The following is a 24,906-nucleotide window of genomic DNA, read 5'->3' as shown; positions in this document are numbered from 1 at the left end:
GGCCAGATATACTTGTTTGTTTTCCCTTCTAATGCAATACTTCAATCTAAACATCTTCAGACTTTTCTGGTTTTATTTTGAACATTATTGAACACTTGAATATGAAACCAAACATAGAAATTGTCTTCAAACCAAAGAGCATTATTCATGCATTAATGGTCAAATTAGGAGGGGGGGGGCAGCCCATTTTGTCACAAATTCAAACCCCTCTTTGAAACAATCAAATACTAACTGTACACCTACACCCGAGAGGACTCAGTGGCTGAAGCTGTCTACCAGGTGTTTAGAGTTCCAGGGACCTGCGTTGTTGGAGAGGAACTGGTGGTTGACAACCGTCTTGGCATTCTGATAGAGACAGGCTTCCAACTGAAACAAGAAGGAACACAGATCACACAACCTGTCACAAAATTCACATTCATCCTGTCAAAAAAAGCAATCTTAGTCAGATGATATACCGTAGCACATGGGATGGCTACCATGTGGCCTATATACAGTGCAGACAAATTCAGATCCAAGGGCACCAGGATATCTTCACTGATTCATGGTTCACAAACTCACCTTGGCCCTGCGATACGTTTGGAGATCCAGTAGGTAACGATGCCCACCCAGCTTTGCAATTTTGCGGAAGTTGCAGTAGAGGGCTCTCTTGCACAGTCTGCTGGAGAAGCCAGGCCCACTCATAGACGGGGAGCTAAGGGGCCAGAGAGAGCATTATCCCTACATAGAAAGCTCCCTCCACAATGAAGTTGTACATTTACATTATTTATTTATTTTACATTTTTGACATTTAGCAGACGCTTTTATCCAAAGCGACTTACAAGTACATTTCTTTAAAGTACGTGAATCACATCAGTCATAAGAAAAAAATATGCTAGGACCAGGTGCCATTGGCAGTCACAATGCTAGAAGAAGGAAGGATTACTTTTTTTTTTTATACACTAGAGATACTGTAGTGGGGGGTGAAGAGGTCTTTAGGAGGGACAGTCAAGATGTAGCCTGAAGAGATGGGTCTTCATTACCCATCAGACTTCATTGTAATGGTATTATACCAAGTAAGTACGATAATCTGTATGTTTTACCAAAATAGTTTTGCACTGTTCCAATGTTACAAGCATCGTCTACCACTACCACCTCTGACTTACCCATCGACAACAAAGCCGGTTGTGCTGTCCAGCACCTCGATGCTCGGGTCCCCGAGGCACCAGTTGATGCTGAGGTCTTTGCAGAGGGGAGTGCTGAGCGGAGGCTCCACCCCGTCACCACTGAGGAAGAAGATCCTCTTTTTCCTAAAGGGTGGGACCAGCTGCTCCTCCCAGTCATCGCCCAGGCGATTGTTGATTGCGTCCGACACTTTCTCAGAGTAATGGCTGGAGTCACCTGAACAGAGACCAGTAAACCAGTAAAAGTTCTCCAAGTTCCTTGTTAACCCGTTAGACCCCAATAGAATTCTAGAACACTGCTGTAGATTGCTGAGAATTGTCAAGATAAAGCTCAATTTTCAACACACATTTGAAACAGGCGGGCATAGTTTGAGATCAAATAAGACAGGGAAATTACAAGTAATTTTAGTTTCAAAGAGCACGTATATGATAGTAAATATTCACTATAGACACTATTCTAAAATAGATGAGTGAAACGATTTAAAAATGCACAAAGTCAGCGATTTAAAAATGCAATACTGTAGCAAACTATTTAAAAATGTGTTTCAACAAAGCAGATTCAGAAATTAGGGGCAATCACAATGCTAGAAGAAGGAATTTTTACATTTAGTTTTTATTATTATTTACTACTTCACTCCAGAGTGGCCAGCCTTGAGATGTTCTGACACCACCCAGTCCATTTAACTGCGTGCCACTCTTTGTACCCCGCTTTCTGCCACTCTTTGTACCCCGCTTTCTGCCACTCTTTGTACCCAGCGTTCTGCCACTCTTTGTGCACAAGTCTGAGTTTGAAAGCCTTGAGGAAAAAGGGTTTGCGGTTGTTGTGGGAGGGCTTACAGCACTTCCTGTCTGTGCTCCCTACAATTGTTTTTTTACTTTCGCTTTCAACAACAATGTCATTGGCGATCAAAGACAATTACTCTATCATACTAAATATTAGTTTCATTTTCTCCGAAATGTTAACGTCGTGGCAGAGTCAACAAGTTGATACGGTGGCACAGCAGCCCTCTTACATTCTTTGGGGAGAACCCAGATAAATAATAAAATAAAATAAAATAGTCCTGGATGGCCACAGCCGGCATCTGATTAACCTACACAAGAAGATAATGTTTGTTTATTTATTGACTTAGGTCTGTTAGTGACCTCACCCCTGTCTCTAGGATAGATTGGGGGGGGGTCATGATTTACTCCAGATGTACAGAACCAGTCAAAAGTTTGGACACAACTTGCCAAGAGTGTGCAAAGCTGTCATCAAAGCAAAAGGTGGCTACTTTGAAGAATCTAAAATATAAACCATATTCTGGTTTGTTTAACAATTTTTCTTTATGTGTTTACACATAATTCCATATGTGTTCATTCATAGTTTTGATGTCTTCAATATTAATCTACAATGTAGAAAATAATAAAAATGAAGAAAAACCATTGAATGAGGTGTGTCCAAACTTTTGACTGGTACTGTAAATAGGATGACAACTTGATAACATGTTAAAAAGTTAAATCTAGGTTCTGTATATATGAAATATATATGTATATATTCTGTATATATGAAACACACTCACTGATTATATACCATCATTATGCTGTATAGCACTTCATTCACATTTGTTCCACATGCTTACAGATTCAAGAAACCATAAATCAAAACATTGCCAGCTGTCTTACAAAAGCATTGCCAGCTTACTGATACTCAATATGGCTATTAAGCTGCAATGGAAATACAACCCTGTAACAGGAATAGACCGAAACAAGTGAAAGCGAAAACACTTGCAAGAGTGCTTGTTTTGAACGGCCAACATGTTATAAATATTCTAGCTAGCCTTCTCAAATACATCATGAATAATTGCGGCTGTAGCTAGTAGCCTGTAGCTAGTAGCCTGTAGCTAGTAGCCTGTAGCTAGTAGCCTGTAGCTAGTAGCCTGTAGCTAGTAGCCTGCTACTACAGTACTATGGTGCACAGCGGTGTGATGGAGATGAGTGAGTGACAGCCTCTTGTGTGCAGCAGAAAATTCCGCTACTTGCCAGATGTGTTCACTAGCAGATGGAGATATCAGCTATTTAAGATGACATGGACCAAATTGACCAAACCAAACAAGCAACATGTTACTTCATGTGTCAAAAGTGTAAAGACATCGCTGCCACTACTGAGTGTTTACCATGCTGGAGCTTCACCGTGGCTCTCGTCTGAAAGGGAACTTGCTGGTCGTGACCACCGAGAACAGGACGTATAACGGCTATCTACTCTAACTCTTTATCAATGACAAAGGAGCGATCGGGATCTGAATCACAGCGTATCTGGACAGCCTCCTACAGCCGCGTCTGCTTTGGCGCAGACATTTTTTAGCAGTGAAGTGTTTCAAGTGAAAAAAATACGACAAAACGTCATTATTACAACTTTTACCGTTTCCGCTTCCAGATCGCGGAAAACAGTCACTTATACAATAATTGGTGGGCAAGTTTATTTTGCAATATTGACACGTATTGTGGTTAGAAAACCCAAGCAGTCAACGACTGCTACAGTAGAACACAGCCATTCACGGCGGCGGGGGGATCTAGAGGGGATCTAGAGGGTTAATCCCTTTTTATTTGTATGGCACCCCGCGTCACTAGAGCGCTGTTCCTCAGTCCTACAAGGGGGGGCGGCCTTGTGATTGTAATGCATTCCTGGTTACTTACCTAGGACCGCGCTGATGATGTAGAGTGGCTCAACGAAGTGGCTCAGCAGCGCCCCCTGGACCCCGGTGACGGCCCAGCGGCAGAGCTTGTCACTGTTGGACATGCAGCAGACCCGGGCGCCCCACACACTGGGGTGGAGGAAAGCCACAGGGATCAGAGAGCACTTAGCATGGCACTGCAGCTTCAGGGAACTGTAGCTACTGCTCAGGGACTTCCTATGGGGATAGAGGATGCACACAATCACTCTCACTGGGTCTCTCAATTAGTTTACTAAATTAGTCAAATGTAAACAAATGTAAACTGTCCCAAAATTGAATTCTCATCCAATTCGTACACTTCTGAGTGGACGCAAACACTTACATTTCCGCATGGACACTCACCAACAGCAGCCATACAGCCAACAGCAGCCTGTATGAAAATTCACACACTCACATGGGAATGCACTGTGCTGCCCCTCTTGGGGTCTGGTTGGTGTAGAGGTGAAGGTAGGTTTTGGGCTTGAGCTGGAGCAGGTGGCTGTCTGACTTTCTCTCATAGATGGAGCGCTCCTTGACCTTTGGGTCATGGCTGAAGAACAGCAGAAGCTGCTTGTACAAGAACCTGAATAGAAAGACAGGATGGGACACATCATTTGCGCGTCTCCAGTATTAATAGCTAAACAAAGGTGAAAAAAAGTGAGTGAGTGAGTAAGCAATAAAAGTCTAGAAGCTCCATCAAAACTCCTGTTGAGGCTGAGGTACCTTTGGAGAGCCCGCCTGGCGGTGACGACAGCGTGGCAGTCGTGCACCATGGTGCCGCTGAAGCAGAGCCAGCCGCTGCAGCTTGACTCGCCCGTGCCCAAGGCCACAACGTTGTAGCGCTCACAGGACTGGCCCCCGGTGTCACACACCTCTGGTGAGGGAGTAATGGGGGAGAATCACATCCGTACACACAAACTATTCACAATCTATAGACTGGTAAACACACATGGACAACACATAGAAACTGTGTGTGTGTGTGTGTGTGTGTGTGTGTGTGTGTGTACATTAGACATGCTCATCAAAAATAGGTGTCATTTATAGTCATTAACATATTTTCTTTGTGCAGTGTAGATTCCAGGGATGCAAACTGGTTAGGGGTGGAAAAGGTGAGAAGGATACGTGAGCTGGAGAAACAGACCTGCTCAGGGGGGGGTCAGGGGGCATTTAAAAAAAATAGGTGACCTATTTTTAAAGATGACCAGTTTGCATCCCTGAGATTCCCCAGTGAGCAGAGAGAACACCTCACCTCTCTCCAGGACAAAGGCAGCCAGGCCGCTCTTGCAGCTGTGGAACTCAGGACACTCCCTCAGGAGGTGCTCAAATATCTCACTGGACACTGCTGCCATCCGATGCTTGTGCCAGTCTGTATAACCCACTAGAAAAACAGACGTTTTCAGAGTCAGAAGAAGAGATGTACTAACCCTGAGTCTTGGCAGATCATGCAGTATGTACTATATAAGACTGTATAATCAAACTATTATAAAAGGCAAACAGGTTTATGCCCCATGTTATAATCCTCAAGCCTAACTGTGAATGTTTGCACTGACTTCCATCACAAAATGAGCTTTTCCCTCTAAATGCACCCACAAGTTATTCAATATGAATTCAATATCAGTTTGATCATCAATTGAGAACACCTGGCCCCTAACCTCCAATCCTTTTTCCCCTCTTGGGGCTGCTCTCCAGGTTGTCTGACTGGTCCTGGAGCCCGAGTTTTAGGAAGCTGCTGTCCAACTTGGGTGGAGTTGTGCCAGGGAGGGAGAAGCCATCACTGTCATCATCAGAGTCCTCCTCCAGCATGGGGTCTGGCAGCATGTGGCTCTGCAGGGGTTTGGTGGGGGAAGACCTCATGGGCCTGCAGTCCTCTGATAGCACAGGCCCAAGCAAGTCTGGGTTCCTGGAATCAGTGTTGCCGCCACAGAAATCTCGTCCAAAAGGCCCGCTGTTGCCCTTATGTATCCTCAGGCTGGGATCGCGCTCTGAGGGGAAGCGCCTAAGGAAAGAGGCCGCCATTCTCGGCAGCCGCTTCGTTACAACCTCTTGGTCCACCATTATTACCTGCAGTAAACACTGAGTGCATGGGAATTCATTTCACACATGCATCAGTTGTGAGAAAGAGATGTAAACTAAAGGAGCACACCAGTCGCTGTGATAAATTTGAACGGTAGGCCATGGTGGTGGTAGTCCATGTTCAGGCCTATAATTTTAGTACCACTGGGCTGTCAAATTATGAGATGCTTTCGTGGAATTTTGCATCAAAAATATTTTCTGAAACATTTTTAAAACACGAAAATCGTGTGTATGAATAGCAAATGTCTCCCTCACATTAAAATGCTGGCATCCCGAACCACGTCAGTGGTGAAGTGTGGTGGAGAGAAGAAATAGGCACGTGTAGTGAAACTGGTCTGACTAGCAAACTGAGTAGCTAGCTATCCTCCTCAGCCAGGTCCGGATTTTTAGTTGAAATATAATGAATTTCAATTGTTATTTTAGATTTATTTTATTCTATTCGACCTTTATTTATGCCGGTTAGTCTCGTTGAGATAAAATCTCATTTTCAAGAGAGACCTGGTCGATATTTCAAGTTTAGCTAAAGTTATAGGTAGCTAAGCTAGCAGGTAAGTGGTGCTTTGCAGATTTAATTACTGCATGAGTGAAGTTTATTCAATTACTGTATGAAGTTAAGTAGCTAATATAACGTTACTCTGTGTGGTAAGAATTATCTCTGTGAAACGGCCGACATTGTTTGGTATGAGAATTTAGAAATTCTATCACTTTATCTTCATGTTTTATCTTACCTGGCTTGTTAAGGGCTCATCTGTGCATGCAGGGATGTGACTGAATATAACACATGTTGACCACTAGAGGTCAGCAAATCAAATGAATGGGACTGGTTGGCCTGGTCTGAGGACGTCGGATGCTCCGCGGCTCATTGAGCTGGGTGTCAGTCTGCTTTTCAAGACTGCAGGTTTTCCTCCAAAGCAATCCACTTATTAGACTATTAAAGCCTTAATCAAGCCCCCTTTAAACAGCCTACTATGCCTAACTGAGTTTGGAAACAAATTGGCCCTAAGAGCGACCCAGGAGAGATGCTGCCATGAAGTGTTAATTTGCACATCAATTGCTTTATGGGTTGATTGAAGTTTATACTGTAAGTCCCACAGAGACTAATCAAGACCAAGCCACATTATTCCAGAGGAGATGGGAGGTGGAAATAGAGTCAGTCAAGTAACCTAAAAACAACATGACGGTGCACCGCCACACCACTTTTAGGGATAAAGATCTCTTGTGTAGCAACTGCACCCTGCCCTACACCCCTAGACCTAAACCTATTACATACACACCCATACACACACACACGGACACACATGGACACACACTAAGAGTGGTCGTTAACCATCATGCATTGTTCTACAGTCCTTTCTGTCTCCGTGGGCTGGTTAAACAGCTGCTGGGGTTGGCTTATGGGGAGGGGGGGGAACAGTATGGACGGTGGGCAGTCTGAATGTAGCTGGAAGGCAGGGGGTTTGATGGGGGTGGGGCCCCTGAATAGGCAGCTGTATTCACTGTTGGAGCTCTTCTCTTACCTTTAGTTAGAGCACTCAAGTTAAAGTGGTAAAAGTGTCTGTGCTACAGGTTTATTATTCTTTAGACAGAGACTTAAGTTATTTTATATCTGCCCTCCTATTCATATCTTGAATTAAATAGAGCGGAAAGAGGGAGAGAAAACATTTTTAATATCCATTTCCTTTGCGCATGTTATCTGCTCAGGATTGACACTTTCTTCTAAGGAATGAGACGTTTTTTTAATTCCTTTATATTCCTCTGAAAACATTTCATGGCACTGATCCAGCTGATACATCGCATTAGGTACCCAACCATTTAAATGAAGGGATTTAATTATGTCCTATTCAGCAAACTCAAACATGCTGCAGGCAGTTGCGTCTGCGCTGGTCTCGTACAAACTGATGTATTAAATACTCAGTGCTTTTAGGTTAAATACTCAGTGGAGTATACTCAGGAAGAATCCACAACGTTTAGTGATTTACAAGGATTTCAATGTATGTAGTATTTACTGTAAGCTTTGTTTGTGCCTTTTGTCTCATGTTTTAGTTTTTTTCTTGATTTCCAGTCGACCCCTCCAGAAGAAGCCTGCCACTGTGCTATGGAGTTGTCTGACATCTGGTGAAAAGAGACATGGATTCGGAGAAGCAGAAAGAAAAGGAAAAAATCAATCCATCGATCTCTCCTCTGCAAGTACAAGTTGGGGATTCCTCCCCCTTTTCCTCCCCCTTTCTATAGCCCCTGCTGACCTTTGTGCCCTCCTCCTTTATTCTGTTTTCACCCCCACCTGTTCTTGTTCCTTCGTCCCTCCTGCTCCTTCTTTCATCACCCATCTGCCACTGTCAGGGTAGCTCCAGGAGGAGAGAGAGGGGTGGGGGGAGTGAGGCACAGGGGAAGAGGTAGAGGGAGTGAAGACAGGCAGATCTGTCCCTCGACTTGGTCTGTATTCAATTATCATCATGCCACCACGTTACCAAACAAAGGACTTTTAACATTTGCCCAATGTTATGTCTTCTGCTCCAGCGAAAATATTTTGTTGTCTTGATAATTAAATAATGATGAAGTAATAATGCAGTAATAATGCACATGAGTCTGTTTGTTTGTAGGAGTCTTTTATTGTATGCGAGCATTGGCAGTCTGTGGTTACCAACTCCTTATCTATGGTTTTTAAGCCATCGTTTTCCTGATCATGGCAGCTGCAAAATTAGACCAAAGACTGTGATATCCATGTTACACATTACACAAAACACCTGTCTTAATCCATGCTCGCTCATGTCCCCAAATGAACACACAGATATAGGTATTATGTCATTAAGAAACTCAGACACACTTACCCTTAAACGCTCACACATGCACATGTGCAGCATATCAATGAACACCCCCCTACACATACACACAACACAGCCACATGCCCCAGCACAACCCCCCCTACACTCCTTTTGTCCTGTCCCAGAGTCAGACTGCAGGCTGGGGTTGGGAGGCTGGAGCGGAGGCCGGAGCAGCCTGGCTTCTCCCCTGAGGGTCTGGGCCTGATTTGCACCAGCTCCCACTCCCCTTGGGGAGAAGGGTCTGAGCGTCTGTATTGTAAGTGAGGCAGATGCTGGTCATTTTTAATGGGAGGGCCGGGGTGACGATGTGACTTCTCTCTCAGGTTCCCATGCCCTGTGGCACGCTTGTGTCACTTCCCTCGAGGGGATACAGATGACACAGCAGAGAGGGATCATCAGGCACCCACTGTCCATCTGCTCTCTGACACAAAGACACTCAGATGTACCATAGATATGTAGCACATACACAAAGACACTAGGTGCAGGTATGCTTATTCACTAAGGTACAGAGAGATAAGAATCCCCCTCTCAGTGACAACCTTAGTGAAGTTGCATATGATGAACAGGGAGACTATAAAAGATAGAAAGTAAAATAAACACTCATGTACTCAATGAGAATAATAATCTGGGAAGACAGTTATTGGTAGTATACATATGTAATTAAAATCTAGGTCTAGTTCATGTATTATTACTAGAATCAGAAGACATCAACATATGGACTGTATATCTGTCTATACATCTATATCTGGCTCCTATTGTGTAGATCATGAGTTGTAATATGGTAAGGATGTTGTATTAATTAAGTAATGTAAAAGTATGGCCTGCATGATCTCTTGGCCTGTGCAACATTGTCTACAATAATTTTAAATTACCATAGTGATATGATTTGATGACAATATTGTCATCAGTTTTTTTTGGCTTCTACTGTACCAAATCAATATGAATGTTTAGTCCTAAGTGTGTGTTTTGGAAATAACTCTAAGATAACTCCTATCTGTGATAGGAGTGCCTCTTGTGCCTACAAGATATATTGTTCTGCTGCTTTTTTTTGTAAATTAGTAAATTAGTTATTTTTGTTAATACTTAGCTATTTTGTACATTTCTTGTCAATATTTGCTATTTGTTTTTTATGTCCACACACCAACCTCACCAACTCAATTTCCTGTATGTGTATGTATACTTGGCCAAATAAAAGAATTCTGATTCTGATTCTGATTCTGATTCCACCATCTGCTCATCATAGTACCCTTGATAACTTGGTTGCACTTCTATCCTCCTATGTACATTCTGAAGTAGTAATAATAGGCGATTTTAATATAGACTGGTTGTCTCAAACCTCAGATAAAATCAAACACTTGTGCGATGGTTTATAACTATCACAGTTAATCTCAAAACCAACACGGCCTAACTTGAAGAATCCAGATAAATCCACCCTGCTAGACATCATCCTAACAAATAGGCCTAGATGAAAGGATAAAAAAAATCTGCTCCACGCTTCCTTACAAAAATAAATTTTGAACGTTTTATCGAGCAAGGTTTTTTACATGATCTTTATTGGTCGAATCTTTCCCTTATCAGCTGCGTACCTGACCCCGATTTGGTTCTAGAACATTTCTCATCTATATTTACATATCTGGCAGACAAACATGCCCCAAACACGCCCTGAAGCATGGACATTCCTCTTCATCCCTAAGTAAGATAAGCAATGCCTTTAACCAGCATTTTATCTCTGCAGGCTTTTTATTTGACAGAAATGGTGGTTTGGCTGACCCAGGTCAGACGGTCGTCCTCCAGCCCCCACTTGGCTCAATGGGAGATCAGTCAACTACTAGCGAATCTTTTCTTTAATTTAAAATTCTATTCCATTCTATTCTAAATATGCACCAATCTGGGTTTAGACCTGGTCATGGCACAGTCTCAGCTGCTACACTTGTCTTAGACGATGTGTTAAATTGCCTAGATCACAAAAAAACATTGTGCTGCCTTATTTATAGATCTCACCAAGGCATTCGATACGGTCGACCATCACCTACTCATTCAGAGGTTGTCTGAAATAGACCTGGATCAGGCTTCATGTAGATGGTTTGAAAATTATTTAATGGACAGAACGCAGTGTGTCTTAACTGATGGTGTAAATCTTATGGTGTTATGTTTTCTGGACATAACAAAGGGTGTTCCACAAGGATCAATTCTTGGTCCGATTATTTTTTACTATTTACATCAACAATATTTGATTATCAGTAAATAATTGTAACCTGCATCTATATGCCAATGACACTTGTTGTATATGCTATTGCCCCCACAATTGATCAGGCTCTTTCTGAGCTACAGTCTGCATTCGCTGTCCTGCAAAGATAATTTTTTGGGCTGAGGTTGGTGCTTGATTCTGGAAAAACAAAATCTATGTTGTTTACCAAATCACAGAAAAATGTATCTGATCTATACATGTACTTTAGGTGGTGCCCCCATTGAGCGTCTCCCCGCTTATGAATACCTGGGCATTTGGTTTGACAAAGACTTGATGTTCAGAAAACATACAGAGGACCTTAAAAAGCTAAGATTTAACATGGGCTTATTTTATAGGAATAGATCTTGTTTTTCCCTGAACAGCAGACAGCAGATTGTACAATCAACCTTCAAGCCAGTGCTTGATTATGGTGATGTCATCTACCAAAGTGTAGCAGCCTCTACTCTTAAACCTTTGGATGCCATCTACCATAGTGCCCTTCGCTTTATCACAGGTGATAGTTGTAATACTCATCATTACATACTTTATCAAAAAGTTGGCTGGACATTGTTAAAGTCCCATAGATCTCTTCATTACTCCCTTTTTGTGTATAAAGCTCTTGAGGTTCCTCGGGTCTCCACTGAATTGGGTAAATCTGCTTTTAATTGTGGTGCACCTCACTGCTGGAACAATCTGCAGAGAACATTTCAGTTGGTTGCTCCGATGCTGCTAGGGCATTTTAAAGTTTTGATTGAGGACCTCCTTGTTGAAAAATGTGTTTGTTTTTCTTGATTGGGTTTTGTTATGTTGTAATCTTTTTGTATGTCTATTATGTATTATTGTAAACTGTGTGTATGCAGGGCTCCCTTGCAAAAGAGACTGTGGCCTCAATGGGACTGCTTGCTAAAATAAAGGTTAATTAAAATATGTGTAGGCCTACTTTCATTTCAGTTTCGTTACAAAATACTTCAATGTCATAGACAAAATATGTCCACATTTGAACACAACTGGCCTTAACAATGAAAATGCCCCTAACACTATACTTGATTATAGTGCTTACTCCAAATGATATATCCAGACCAGAGCTATATTTGCAGACAATACTAAACGCTGTTCTGTTGAAATTCGTTGTCAGTGTCTGTGAGTTACATCTGTTTATATTAGTTATGTGTGCGTCATTGGGGTGACGTGAATTATAGCGTAGCAAGAAGCGTGCCATGGATGATGTGTGGGTCAGTGACGGCACGCGTCCCTTCCTCATTACAATATTTAAATCTACGAGCGAACATCAGCCCTCCCCCTCTCACTCAAAGCACACACACGCTTTCAAGTGAAGCACTTCTTTCAAGTGCACGCTGAAACAAGGTTTTAAAACAACATCTCTGAACATTAGACTATAGCCCAAGACGTTTGGATCATTGGATAGGCCTAGCCTAGTTAGTTGTTGCGCGCCCGATAGCCACACCAATATATCATATCCATATATCACGTTGAATAGTATAGAAAATGTTTCCAGTACACTTTGTCTGCGAGCAGATCGGAAGTGTTCACAGAGACAATTCAAAAGGAGCAGGCCTACACAACGTATTCGCTCAAGCCTTGCGTGGATATTCGCCACATAAATCATCAGTTAAGTAGCATATATGAACATATCTAATTAATTATTTATATTTGTATGAAAGACTGATATGTAAGCTATAAAACAATATAGGACCAGGAGTCACGACAGATGCTGAAAATCGTCACTATTGGTTCCCCCCTAAATCAATATGCGCAGTTGGGAAGGACGGTTCGAGAAGACAATAGATCGTGTGGAACACCGCACGGCAGGCCATGTGCCATTCATTACCATACAGCTGTTAGAATGAAGTTCACACAAAGGCAACTGCCATGATATCCCAAACTCTAGTAAGCTGCGAGTCGCTAGTCCTGCAAGACCGCCCCATCCCCCAGTCACTCAACAAAAGACCCCCCCAATATCCGAGGCGCACAATGAAAGGTCTTGCCTGCTTTTGTTGACTCGCACGCGTCTGAGCAATTACAATTTCTGGACTGAAGAAAGAAAGGGCGGAACACGCCATTCTTCCCTACTTCCCTCTGATCGATATTTAGTTATAACAAAAGGGCAAGGATTTAGGCTACCAATGACGGATGTTAAACTAAAAGTTTATGGAAATAGGCCTAACTATTTGGAAGGTATAGTGTACATGAGCTAAACACATTGGAAATCGGCCTATACACCAGAGACGTTATCGGGTGCACCTGCTTTCTATTGCCAAATCTAGCCTTCACACCCTACATGTTATGGACCCTGCATGCATATTTCGACAACACATAGCCTAGCTAGCCATAGCCTGAGTACATAGTTCTTCAAATTCTTAAAATCATCTCCTTGTCTAGTCTTGTTATTCAAGTAGCCTATAGAATGAAATGCATTCTGTTTAATTTGAGCCTATTTTAATTCTGAAATGAACATGAAAAACACACCTGCATTTTATTTGGTTGTTTGTCTGCCACTATGTATAACGAATAATGAATTGATAAGGCTTAATCATTTAATTGATTGAGTTTATAAATTGTAACACTTTCAAAACTTTCCTTTGACAAACCATATAGCTTCCAATCACTATTGCTGTGATATTAGGCCCACAGATTATATTAATTAGTGTATTTGAATTGTTGTCATTATTAGACCTATACTAAGTAGTGCATTTTTATTCTGCACATTTTTTGTAGGCCTGAATATACTTTTTCTCGAACCCTAACCCTAAAATATATTTAAATGCGGCGTGCCAATCACACATGTAAGAATACCATACCCTGATACCAATACCATACTCCTTCTGCTTTAACATTTACCTCCCAAATGTAATCATTTCCAAATACACACCCAGGTTCCACATATGTCCCTAGCTTGTCCCCTGGGCCTTATCCTGTCCCGCCTCCTGGCTGACGGGGGCGCATCAGGAGTATAAAACCACTCTCTCGCATTACGCATCAGAACCAAAACAACGTGGAAACCGGCGGACAGGACAGAAGCAGGAGCGGGGACTTTTGGAACCTTTTTTCACTCATCTTTTTTTGTAGCAATCAATTGTGCGATTGCAAGGATATGTTTAGCATTTCTTCCATCTTCACTTGAGTTTTTTGGGGAATACGCGCGCGTCAAATCCAGATTGGACACAACGAATGCATCCACCTGCTGACTGTTGAACGGCTACAGACCAAACTCTTGACAAAAATGGCATGCCTAACACTTAGATGTATCTTGGCTTTAGCCTTGTTGGAAGTGGTAAGTACGAAAAATTGATGAAGGAACCATTCGATACTGCGCCTTGGCTACTTTACGCAGCTTGTCTAATAAGTGTTTATCGTTGCAGGTATCGTCATCGGGAGTGTTTGAGTTGAAGGTTCATTCGTTTAACACTGCCCACCGCATATGCAGACGGCATAGAGATTGCCACATATTTTTCCGAATTTGTCTCAAACACTCGGAGGATGTTATTTCGGCTGAGCCACCTTGCACTTTTGGAACTGGACACACGAACGTCATCCGTGCAGACCAGACCTCAATTTCAAGCAGCGCTGCGATCCGAATTCCATTCCATTTCAAGTGGCCGGTAAATATAATTTAAATTTATACAGAACGTTTGACATGGACATTAAAAAGTTATTATATTGGATTAGTCTTGGATGAAATCTAATCCTGGATTTACCTTTGTTTAGGGAACATTTTCATTGATCATTGAAGCTTGGAACGCAGAAACCCCTACAGAATACACAGGTAGGTGTCTCGGTACTGTATATAGCCTATCTAGTTATGACCTTCATAAATTCAAAGTACCAGTCTTACAAACTTTCCCGTCCTTCCAGACAACCAAAACAACCTCATCAGTCGTTTGGCAACTAGAAGAAGGCTAGCCATTGGCGAGGACTGGTCTCAAGACGTCCACTTCGGGGAACAGAGCGAGCTCCGTTACTCATATCACGTGTTCTGTGATGAATATTACTTTGGCGACAGCTGCGCTGACTACTGCAGACCCCGTGACGACACCCTGGGCCACTACACCTGTGATGAGGAGGGGAACCGAAACTGCCTGGAGGGATGGAAGGGCAACTACTGTTCTGATGGTAAGTAGGACATCTCATTTGTAAATGTCAGACTTTACAGTGTAGCCTGCCAATGTTCTTCTCAATACTTGCCATTTTCCTTATTCAGAAATATCACAAGAGCGTGATAGTGTTTGTGTTGCCTAAATCATAAGTAGCAATATATCACACAAATATGTTTGTTTTTGTGTGAAATTATTTATAAAGTACCACTCTCTCCCCCAATGGTTTAACTATAATCCCTTAACCAGCCATTAGACATGCAGCTTTGCAGCAGTCTAAGATGGTCTACTTTTATCTCAAAAAGCTCCTGTAGCGTTCCTTTATAGCCCATAGCAAGAAAGCTTTTGGAGTCCAATATGCCTTTTGTTCCCTGTAACAATGGGAGAAAGAGCCGTGACTCACCAGAGACGCATGTTGGAGGTGGTCTGTGTGTGTGTGTGTGTGTGTGTGTGTGTGTGTGTGTGTGTGTGTGCGTGTGTGTGTGTGTGTGTGTGCATGTGTGTGTGTGTTACAATGAGCGAGGGAGAGAGGGGATAAAAGAAAGACCATGCGTTTGTTACCGTGGTGTGCTCACCAGCTGCTTGGTTTAATACTTAACAAACACTGAAGTCTGAGATGGGGGGGTGGGGTCAGACAGGGTGCTGTGCGTGTGTGTGTGTGTGTGTGTGTGTGTGTGTGTGTGTGTGATGTATGAGAGGGCGTGATCATTGTAATCACACACTCTCCCCTCCCTCTCACCTCTAGCCATCTGCTCGGCGGCCTGCAGCGAGAAGCACGGCTACTGCGAAGCCCCTGGGGACTGTAAGTGCCGGATGGGCTGGCAGGGCCCCTCTTGCAGCGACTGTGTGCGCTACCCAGGCTGCCTCCACGGGACCTGCAGCCAGCCGTGGCAGTGCACCTGCAAGGAGGGCTGGGGAGGCCTCTTCTGTAACCAGGACCTCAACTACTGCACCAACCACAGGCCCTGTGCCAACGAAGCCACCTGCACCAACACAGGCCAGGGCAGCTACACCTGTACCTGCCGGCCGGGCTACGGAGGCACCAACTGTGAGCTGGAGACCAACGAGTGTGACAGTAACCCCTGCAAGAACGGAGGCAGCTGCAATGTGAGTGATAACGAAGTTTCAGGAGGAAAAGGGGGGTCTTAGCAGTTATCATGACTTTTAACGGTCTCGTGTAAAAGTGTTAGTTATAACATTTTGAAAGACTTATAGCATGTTTTTTGTTCCTTGAAGTTTAAGTTTGAAGTCAAACTTCATGGACAAAAAAGTGTAAACGTGTATTTAGTCTTTAGTTTCAATTACACAGGCTTTTATTATAACACTAATATATATATATTTTTTAAAAGACATTATATATCAGAGACTTGATTAGCAACCATCAATCTACAGCAACGCTTTATCAAGGTTTCTCTCTAACAATTTGCTCTCTCCCCTCTAGGATCTGGAGAATGACTATTCATGCACCTGCCCTCAGGGCTTCTATGGGAAGAACTGTGAGATCATCGCTATGACCTGTGCCGATGGACCCTGTTTCAACGGGGGCACCTGTGTGGAGACTGTGGGGGGGGGCTACACCTGCAGCTGCCCCCCAGGATACACTGGCTCCAACTGTGAGAAGAAACTGGACCGCTGCAGCAACAGCCCATGTCTGAATGGTGAGTCTGGCAGCAAGTGCAATGAACATGGATGAAGTGCAGTCTTGCTACTGGCGCCATCTGGTGGTTAAAATAGTAATCTGCACTTACTGGCAGTAAAAAGTCGGTGTGGCGATGACTACCTGTTTGAAGAGGGAATATTAATTTTGAGCACATGTTTTCAATTTGAAAACATCAAATATAATTTGGGTAAACATGACATTTCATTATGAAAGGTGTCATGTTTCATGAGCAGTAGCAGCAGTTGAAACCACTGTGTTCAACCACTTGAAATATGAGTTGTTGACAAAAAAAAAAGAAGCTAAAGGAAGATTCTGCAAAAAACCTATTGATACCCCGGCAGATGGCCTTGTGCTGTAGGATGTTAAACTGAGCCCTGTGCTTCTCTCTCTCGTAGGTGGGCAGTGTCTGGACCTGGGTGAGAGTGTGCTGTGCCGATGTCGCTCAGGCTTCACCGGCGCCAACTGCCAGGTCAACATTGACGACTGTGCCCAGATCCCCTGTCAGAACGCAGGCACCTGCCAAGACCGCGTGGATGACTATACCTGCTCCTGCACTCTGGGCTACACGGGCAAGAACTGCAGTGTGCGCTCCGACGCCTGTGGCGTATACCCCTGCCAGAATGGGGGCACCTGCTTCACCCACTTCTCAGGGCCCGTATGTCAGTGCCCCTCAGGCTTCATGGGGCCCAGCTGTGAGTTCACCCTCCAGCCCAGCTTCAAGCCGGCCCCCTGGCAGACCCAGCGGCCCTCCTCTGCGGCCCTCACAGCCTCCTGCATCCTGGCCCTCCTGGCGTTGGCCCTGGCAGCAGGCATCGTGGTGCTCCGACGAAGGCGCCTGAACGGCAGGAAGCAGTTGAGCGACACCGCCGTGTTCAATGACCTGGAGGCGGTCAACAACCTGGGAACTCTCTTTCCCAACGAGAGAGAGGTCTTCCTGGGAAGCAGTGGCTTCTTTAAGATCAGCAACAGCGACACACGCCTCAGCCTCTCTCTCAGCCCAGAGGACAGGTCTGGATACAGGCACAGCTCTGTGGAAAGCGGCCATGGGCAGGGGGAGCGCCACTCTCTCCCCCCTGGACAAGACTACCTGTGGAGGGGGGAGAATGGCCTGGGTACTGGGGTTGGGCTGAGATGAGATGCTGGAGGAGATGGACACTTAGATACCTGGATAGGAGGGGACAGGGACAGGGAGGATCATGGGAATGTTAGCACTTCTTCTTTCTCTCTTTTTAAAATGTAAAATGAATAAAGGAAAGGAAGAAAATCACATGAGTTGGAAATGATTCTGCTCATTTTGAAGACTATGTTGCAAATGTAAACAAAGAAAGTGTTGGAAAATGAACTACTTATTATGATAAAGATTTTACATACAACATTTGTAAACCTCTCTTTAAGTATGGGGAAATGTCCTCAGAAAAGGTCTTCCATGTTAAATAATCCAAAGAGACAACCGTTACCACATGACTGACTGTATATAGGACACTAGCCTGCAACACAGCCCTCTACAACAAATGATACTGGAGGAACCGTTTAAACCAAATACAGCAAGTTCCAATACTCTGACCTGTACCCGTGGAAGACCAGCCCATAATAAAGAAAGTGTATTATTATAAGCCCTTATGGGATGAATGCTTTTGCTGTATTTACCTATGCTGTTATTTGAACTTTTTCATCAGACCTCCAATACTATCGATTGAAAATGATGTTATATTGTTATACATTAGATCATTTCTTCAAACACGATTCATTTTATTGTTTATATGATTTATTTATTTAACAATTGTTTTGACATATCTTTGCCTTTGTTGTCACATATTCATATATATATTTATATTATCCTTAATAAACGACTGTAACTGTTATACATCTGTATTTCTCTGTGTGTTCAAACGCACCAAGGATACACTGGGGAGGAACAGAAAATAGATTTTTTACCTGAAATCGTTGCTGTTTCTGATAAACAGTCAGTGTAATTTTGTGTTCATGCCAAAGTTTGTGTTTTGTCAAGCATTTGCTGTCATATTTATTTTGTAGTGTTTTTGATGTGGAATAAAGAAAAAAAGTATATTACCAGATATAGAAGTATTGTTTCCATTTATTCATTGTCAGCATACAAGTTGGACAAAACGGTCCAGTTCATCACGGGCCGTGAGCTCCCAGCAGGACATCTACTCCGGGAGGTGCAAGAGGAAGACCGGGAAGATCGTCAAGGACCGTAGCCACCCCAGCCACGCCCTGTTCTATCTGTTACCTTCTGGGAAACGGTACTGTAGTATCTGGACCTGGATCAACAGGTTTCGGGACATCTTCTATCCGCAGGCCATTAGATTGCTGAATTGAACACCACCTCAGGCCCCAGTTCCCCACCTGCACTACCTGCGCACCTGCACCAGTGACATAATCCAATGACATAGCACATTTGCTCTCTCTCTCTCTCTCTCTCTCTCTCTCTCTCTCTCTCTCTCTCTCACACACACACACACACACACGCACTCACACACATACACATACGTACATGCACTCACACACACACGCACACTATTACATACGACTATTGCTACCTTCTGTTGTTGTTTTAATTATTACTACGTTGTTGCACTGTTGAGGAGTTTGTGTCTCTCAAACATGTCATTGTATTTGGACTGTGTACAATAATATTTAGCTTGGACAACATACTTGTTACTTGACTAAACGCTTTTTGGAACTGCAAGACATCTTATTTCCCAAGTGTGAAATTCCTGCAGTTGGGTATCTAAACTGCGCACGTTTCTCCACGCGCCACGCCACACGGTGCTGATGAATCTAGGACCCAGGGAAGAAGCCTCGTTCCTCTTCGTACACATCAACTGTCAGGCTTGACATTCTCACTACAGCTCACACAGCGCGCAAAATTCCACTTCACTTGAGAACCAGTCAGACTAGCCATGGCAGCCGGCCGGATCGGGAGGACGCACGAACATGAAGCCGATTCAACAGATTTTGGAGTGTCGCGGGAACATGGGGCCAATCTTCAAAAGAGACAAGCTCGTGTGACTGTGAAATATAACAGGAAAGAGCTTCAGAGGCGACTAGATGTGGAGAAATGGATCGATGAGTGCGTGGACCAGCTTTACACGGGAAAGGTGAGTACTGTTCTGTCTCGGCTCACTGGGGCCACCCAGGTCCAAACCAGCAGTTGTCCCTGCCCTCAGGAGTAGTAGGCCTCCAAGGTTTTAGTTTGTAGAAAAACACAAAATGTTATTTGATATAAGGAAGTTAATTTTGCCAGGCAAACATGTCCCCTCTAAGAATGTGGTTGCACTCTCTAATTTACACCACACGTAGCTTTTTCTCCTTTGCCTTCATTCGTAGAATTTTGGAAAGACTCATAAGGGATTTACAATTTCCTTTCATGTTAAAAATGGTTTTCAGATACCATGCTCATAGATCCTTTTATGGAGAAAATACTGAAATATTCAAGTTTAATGTGGATGTGGACAGCAGAGCATCAAATATACAGGTAAAACTGACACAAACTGTCTCATTTAAGCTACAATGGGAATGTTGCAAGACACATGGCCACCCCTGGGGTCCATAAACAATGTATAAAAAACTATTATAGTATATTTCACTCTTTTATTGATGTAACATTCCAATCCCAAGAGCATGGGTTTATTTCCAGCAGGCACAGAGCCACAAACTTGCAGGTGGTTGTTGTGATGATGAACGATATGTATACAGTATGGATATGGAGAGGGCATAGTGTCCATAAAAGGCTATGAGCCCAGGAGGACTGAGGTACATCAGTCATGGACTGAGGTACATCTGCAGTCAGTCTGGGCAGTCTTCTCCTCACACACACACACATACAGTACACGTGGTTGGGATGATGCTAACTGCCTTACATGGGCAGTGCCTGGAGCAGGAGAGAGGGATGAGAGATGAGAAACAGTAAGAGAGCAAAGTTGTGGAAGGAGGGGATGTTTGCTCCTGTGGGTGGTGGGTGTTAAGGCTCCCTGGAGGGGGAGGCCCTACAGCTGGCCCTGTGACATCACTGCCTGGAGGTTTAGGCCTAGCTGCTCTCAGGGGGTGCTGAGAGATTGGGGATACTGCTCTGACTCCTTACTGCTGAGTTGATGGAGAGTAGGGCAGGGCTCTCAACCCCAGATTCTCAATGTACTCAACTGATTTCATCAGCTGAGCATTACCATAAGAGTTGCCAACCAGGGGTCCAGTATCCAGACCCGGACCAACAGGTTCTACTCACATTCCATAAGACTTCTCAACCCATTTTTTTACGGTTTGCTTTTGCTGCATTGTTGAAGAGCCAGCTTTCCCTACACATTTCATTGTATCATTTACGTCTGTATTCTTTGTATATGATAAATAAACATTGATTTGATTTGATTCAGTCAGAAAATGCATTGAGGACAAAATCATCATATTTCCCTAGATTTCCCATAGATCCCTTTATCTATTGAAATGAAAACCTGCCACCCGGAACTGGAGCCTGTGCCAGACAGGCAGTGTAATTATTCAGAGAGTGGGGTTGTGTGTATGGGGGCTGGCTGGACGAGGCTCGTCTGGCGAGGCTACACTGACCATGCACAATGGACCTTTGTTAATTCTGACCAGGCCAGTGATACAGTTTTACATGAGCATTCTTATTATCTAACCCTCAGCCCTCTGACTTTTAGCCCCATGAATAGTGGCCATTAAAACAGCTTTTAATCAAATACCAACTTGGGATAAGCGCATATTATGCATCTCAAACTTCTATGGATATTGATATCAAAAGGAGATGTGGGCGTATGTACAGGTGTGAGTCTCAAGTTAAATTACGTCGGCCAAGTTTGATTGTGTGTGTGTGTGTGCGTGTGTGTGTGTGTGTGTGTGTGCGTGTGTGTGTGTGTGTGTGTGTGTGTGTGTGTGTGTGTGTGTGTGTGTGTGTGTGTGTGTGCTTGTAGGAGGAGGAGATGCCGGATGAGGTGAACATTGATGACCTGCTAGACCTGACCAGTGATGAGGACCGAGTGAAAAAGTTGCAGGTACAGTTGAAGAACTATGACCCCTTTTACATTAGCAAGACACAGGCCATACTAGGAGTCACAACAAGAACCCTGACCCCTTTTACATTAGCAAGACACAGGCCATACTAGGAATCACAACAAGAACCATGACCCCTTTTACATTAGCAAGACACAGGCCATACTAGGAATCACAACAAGAACCATGACCCCTTTTACATTAGCAAGACACAGGCCATACTAGGAGTCACAACATGACGGTGAACGCATCCTGTTTTCACCTCCGCACTCTCTGCACGGTTTCATGTTGTGCTTTGTGTCATTATACCTTTCAACCGCCTGTATGTTTTTGTTGTGACCATGTCCAAACCAGACTGTGCTTCTAAAACAATGCTTTGCTGCTTATTCTCTGTTGTTATCCAGGAGATCCTCCAGAACTGCAGCAACAACACAGAGGTACGCTTTGAGCAAAATTCCTTAGTTTACTTTACAGGGGTAATCAATGAAGATCAATGAAGAATTTTCTAATCTGTTAGAAATGTGTCATTCTGTTTGTATACTGGTTACCTTGATTCGAAAACACACACACACACACACACACGCACACACACGCACACGCACACGCACATACACACACACACACACATACACACACACACACACACACACACACACACACACACACACACACACACACACACACACACACACGCTGAATTGCATACTCTCAGATGGAGGCAGCAGTGTCTGACACCTCCTACCACAGCCAGTCCAAGGGTCTCACAATGGCTGTCTGTTCTGGCCCCCTCTCTCTCCCTGTTCCCTGTAACAAAGGCCCTCTTTTGATATCGGCCTGGGCCCCACTGAGGCCTGCTCAGAAAGTATGTGTCTGCTCGGTCTCCTCCGCCACGCCCAGCTCCAGCAACCCTGACTGGGGCTAGGAGAGGGAGATGTTGCTTACAAAACAATACCGAGATTGAAGAACTGTTTATTTATGTTTATGTCCTTCATGACTAGCCTCATCTGCCCTCTGTGAAAGTGCTGAGTCATCATGGACAACTTTTGTTGTTGCTACTCAGCCGACCTGGAAAAAAATGTCTCCATTCAAGAGTTCCACAGACACATTTAGTCATATGTGACGTTCATTTGTATATGACATATTACTGTTCATTGCACTTTCTGCTATTTTGCACTTCTGGTTAGACGCTAACTGCATTTCGTTATCTCTGTACTTGTACTCTGCACAATGACAATAAAGTTGAATCTAATCTAATCTAAATCTAAAGCATTTGCTCTAAAACATATTCACGTCTGAAAGCCTGTAGTGTAACCCTGGTGAACCCCCCACAGGCCTTCATCAGTGAGCTGGTAGGGAAGCTGGAAGGCCTCCAGAAGCAGGAGGAGCTCCAGAGCGAGGGCATCGAGCACCCCAACCTCCACAGCCACCCGCACCACCGCCACGAGCCCTACCACTTCAACAACCCTCAACACCACCGGAGCCCCAACCAGACCCTCTGACCTGACCTCTGACCTGACCTCATCACAGGACTCACCTCAGTCACCCCATGACTCCACCTTGGCCACGGTTAGCCCCCTGTACAGACTGTACTCACACTTACCTGAACCCGACTCAACAAGCACCTGAACACAAACACCTGGGTCACGCCACAACTCTCTGGAGGCATCCAATCAAATCAATGAAATAGATTTTTTGGGGGGTACTATATGTATTTATTGGGGTTATTACAGGGAATAAGGAGAGGCTGACATATTGTGTTCGGTGTAACATGGAGATCATCCAAGTTGCATAGTTGTCTGTATAACACTGTCAAGTTTGTTTATCAGTTCCTTTTTTAGTCTAAATATTATTCAGTGTGTAATACTCACAACAGCATGAAGAATGGTCAGTTCTTCCTCTAATACCTGGAGTGTTTATTCTTGTTTTATCCTGCCAACTTGTTTGAGTGATTTTAAATTAATTCATCATATTAAAAAGGAAACTGTGGAAGTAAATAAAACATGTCAATCACTTTAGGCCCATTATTTTCATTTTATTACGTGTTTATTACGACACTTAAGCAGGCCACCTGTCTCCCCAGCGCTAGATATGGGTAGATAAGTTTAATATTTTTGTATGAATACACTCTAGCCTTGCCAGTTCTCAGCAGCTGATCTCTGATACCAGTTGAGAGGAAACATTATACTGTGGCAATGTAGGTGACATCATCACACAGGTTTGACTAGATGACGGGCTAGGGCAGGGTGGGAGGAATGGCATTTTTGTCATCAGCATTTCCCAGTCAAACAAGCACTTCAAACATTGTAGGACTGCCATACAGAGCTGAGAAAGAGCTGTGTTGTGGGAGGAGTCACAGTGCAAAATGGAATATTTTGTCTTTCACAGCATTCTACACTAGAGGGCATAGGACCACAGGACCACAAAACCACAGGAGATCCTTAAACTAGAAGTGTTGTATTCAGGTTGGCATGGAATCTGTTATATGTTGTCATGGTAAATTCAGTCAGAGAAGATGTTTAAGAGTAACCTTCTTTTCACCCTTTTTAGTTTAAGCAAAACAAGAATCTTATTGATTGACCAGCACGTTTTAGTGTGAACAAACAACAAAGACCATATAATTTCTCCAACTGTCTGATTCTTAACAATGCTGCTGGTCTCAAAGTACATTTATTTAATTGATTTGTTGATGATGTTTGATTTAGTCAAGTCATGTAGAATATCAAACTCACAGGCATCTGATAATGATTTTTTTTTATTAAATGTTTGTTAAAGTAGTGCAGGCAAAACCATTGTTTAATTCATTGCTTCATAGTTCAAATTTGACTGGAAGCAATCAGAGACTAGTGCCATGTTATTCTTTGTTAGTCAGGTCAACTCAGAATGCTGAATCATAATACACACACAAAGCAACTGACTCTTCAGACCAGACTTTAATCCAATCAGTCCACACACACACACACACACACACACACACACACACACACACACACACACACACACACACACACACACACGTGTATAGCCATATGGAGAAGAATGCGCAGTAAAACCATGTCCACCTCCACTCATGCAATTAGTATAATTGACTATCCCTGTGGAGGAGTGAAGGAGCGGAGAGGGGACGGACGTTTCCTCAG

General features: G+C 43.6%; 3 protein-coding genes across 3 annotated transcripts; 2 read left to right on the top strand and 1 right to left on the bottom strand.

The window, feature by feature from the left end:
- Positions 1 to 83: 83 nt before the first annotated feature.
- Positions 84 to 5,224, bottom strand: adad2 (adenosine deaminase domain containing 2). Its single transcript, XM_083664849.1, has 7 exons — positions 5,100 to 5,224; positions 4,574 to 4,724; positions 4,266 to 4,433; positions 3,834 to 4,048; positions 1,143 to 1,377; positions 559 to 691; positions 84 to 366 (listed from the first exon to the last, which is right to left on the bottom strand). The coding sequence occupies exons 1-7, from the start codon at positions 5,197 to 5,199 to the stop codon at positions 256 to 258; spliced, it is 1,113 nt and encodes a 370-aa protein (XP_083520975.1). The 5' UTR covers positions 5,200 to 5,224; the 3' UTR covers positions 84 to 255.
- An 8,989-nt stretch (positions 5,225 to 14,213) lies between these two features.
- On the top strand, positions 14,214 to 18,004 carry dlb (deltaB; the record flags this gene model as incomplete). Its single annotated transcript, XM_083693399.1, has 7 exons — positions 14,214 to 14,264; positions 14,353 to 14,592; positions 14,699 to 14,756; positions 14,846 to 15,103; positions 15,830 to 16,191; positions 16,526 to 16,742; positions 17,140 to 18,004. 7 exons carry the CDS (start codon positions 14,214 to 14,216, stop codon positions 17,877 to 17,879), a joined length of 1,926 nt encoding a protein of 641 aa, XP_083549525.1. The 3' UTR covers positions 17,880 to 18,004.
- Positions 18,005 to 19,311: 1,307 nt separating this feature from the next.
- Positions 19,312 to 23,781, top strand: ppp1r14aa (protein phosphatase 1, regulatory (inhibitor) subunit 14Aa). The gene is made up of 4 exons (XM_083689055.1): positions 19,312 to 19,866; positions 21,691 to 21,771; positions 22,174 to 22,206; positions 23,101 to 23,781. Exons 1-4 carry the CDS (start codon positions 19,669 to 19,671, stop codon positions 23,266 to 23,268), a joined length of 480 nt encoding a protein of 159 aa, XP_083545181.1. The 5' UTR covers positions 19,312 to 19,668; the 3' UTR covers positions 23,269 to 23,781.
- The last annotated feature ends 1,125 nt before the right edge of the window (positions 23,782 to 24,906 follow it).

This window comes from Argentina silus (assembly GCF_951799395.1).
Source record: "Argentina silus genome assembly, chromosome: 2".
Classification (NCBI taxonomy): Eukaryota; Metazoa; Chordata; class Actinopteri; order Argentiniformes; family Argentinidae; genus Argentina; species Argentina silus.
The sequence above is the reverse complement of the archived record's forward strand: the minus strand, read 5'-3'. Positions and strand labels throughout refer to the sequence as shown.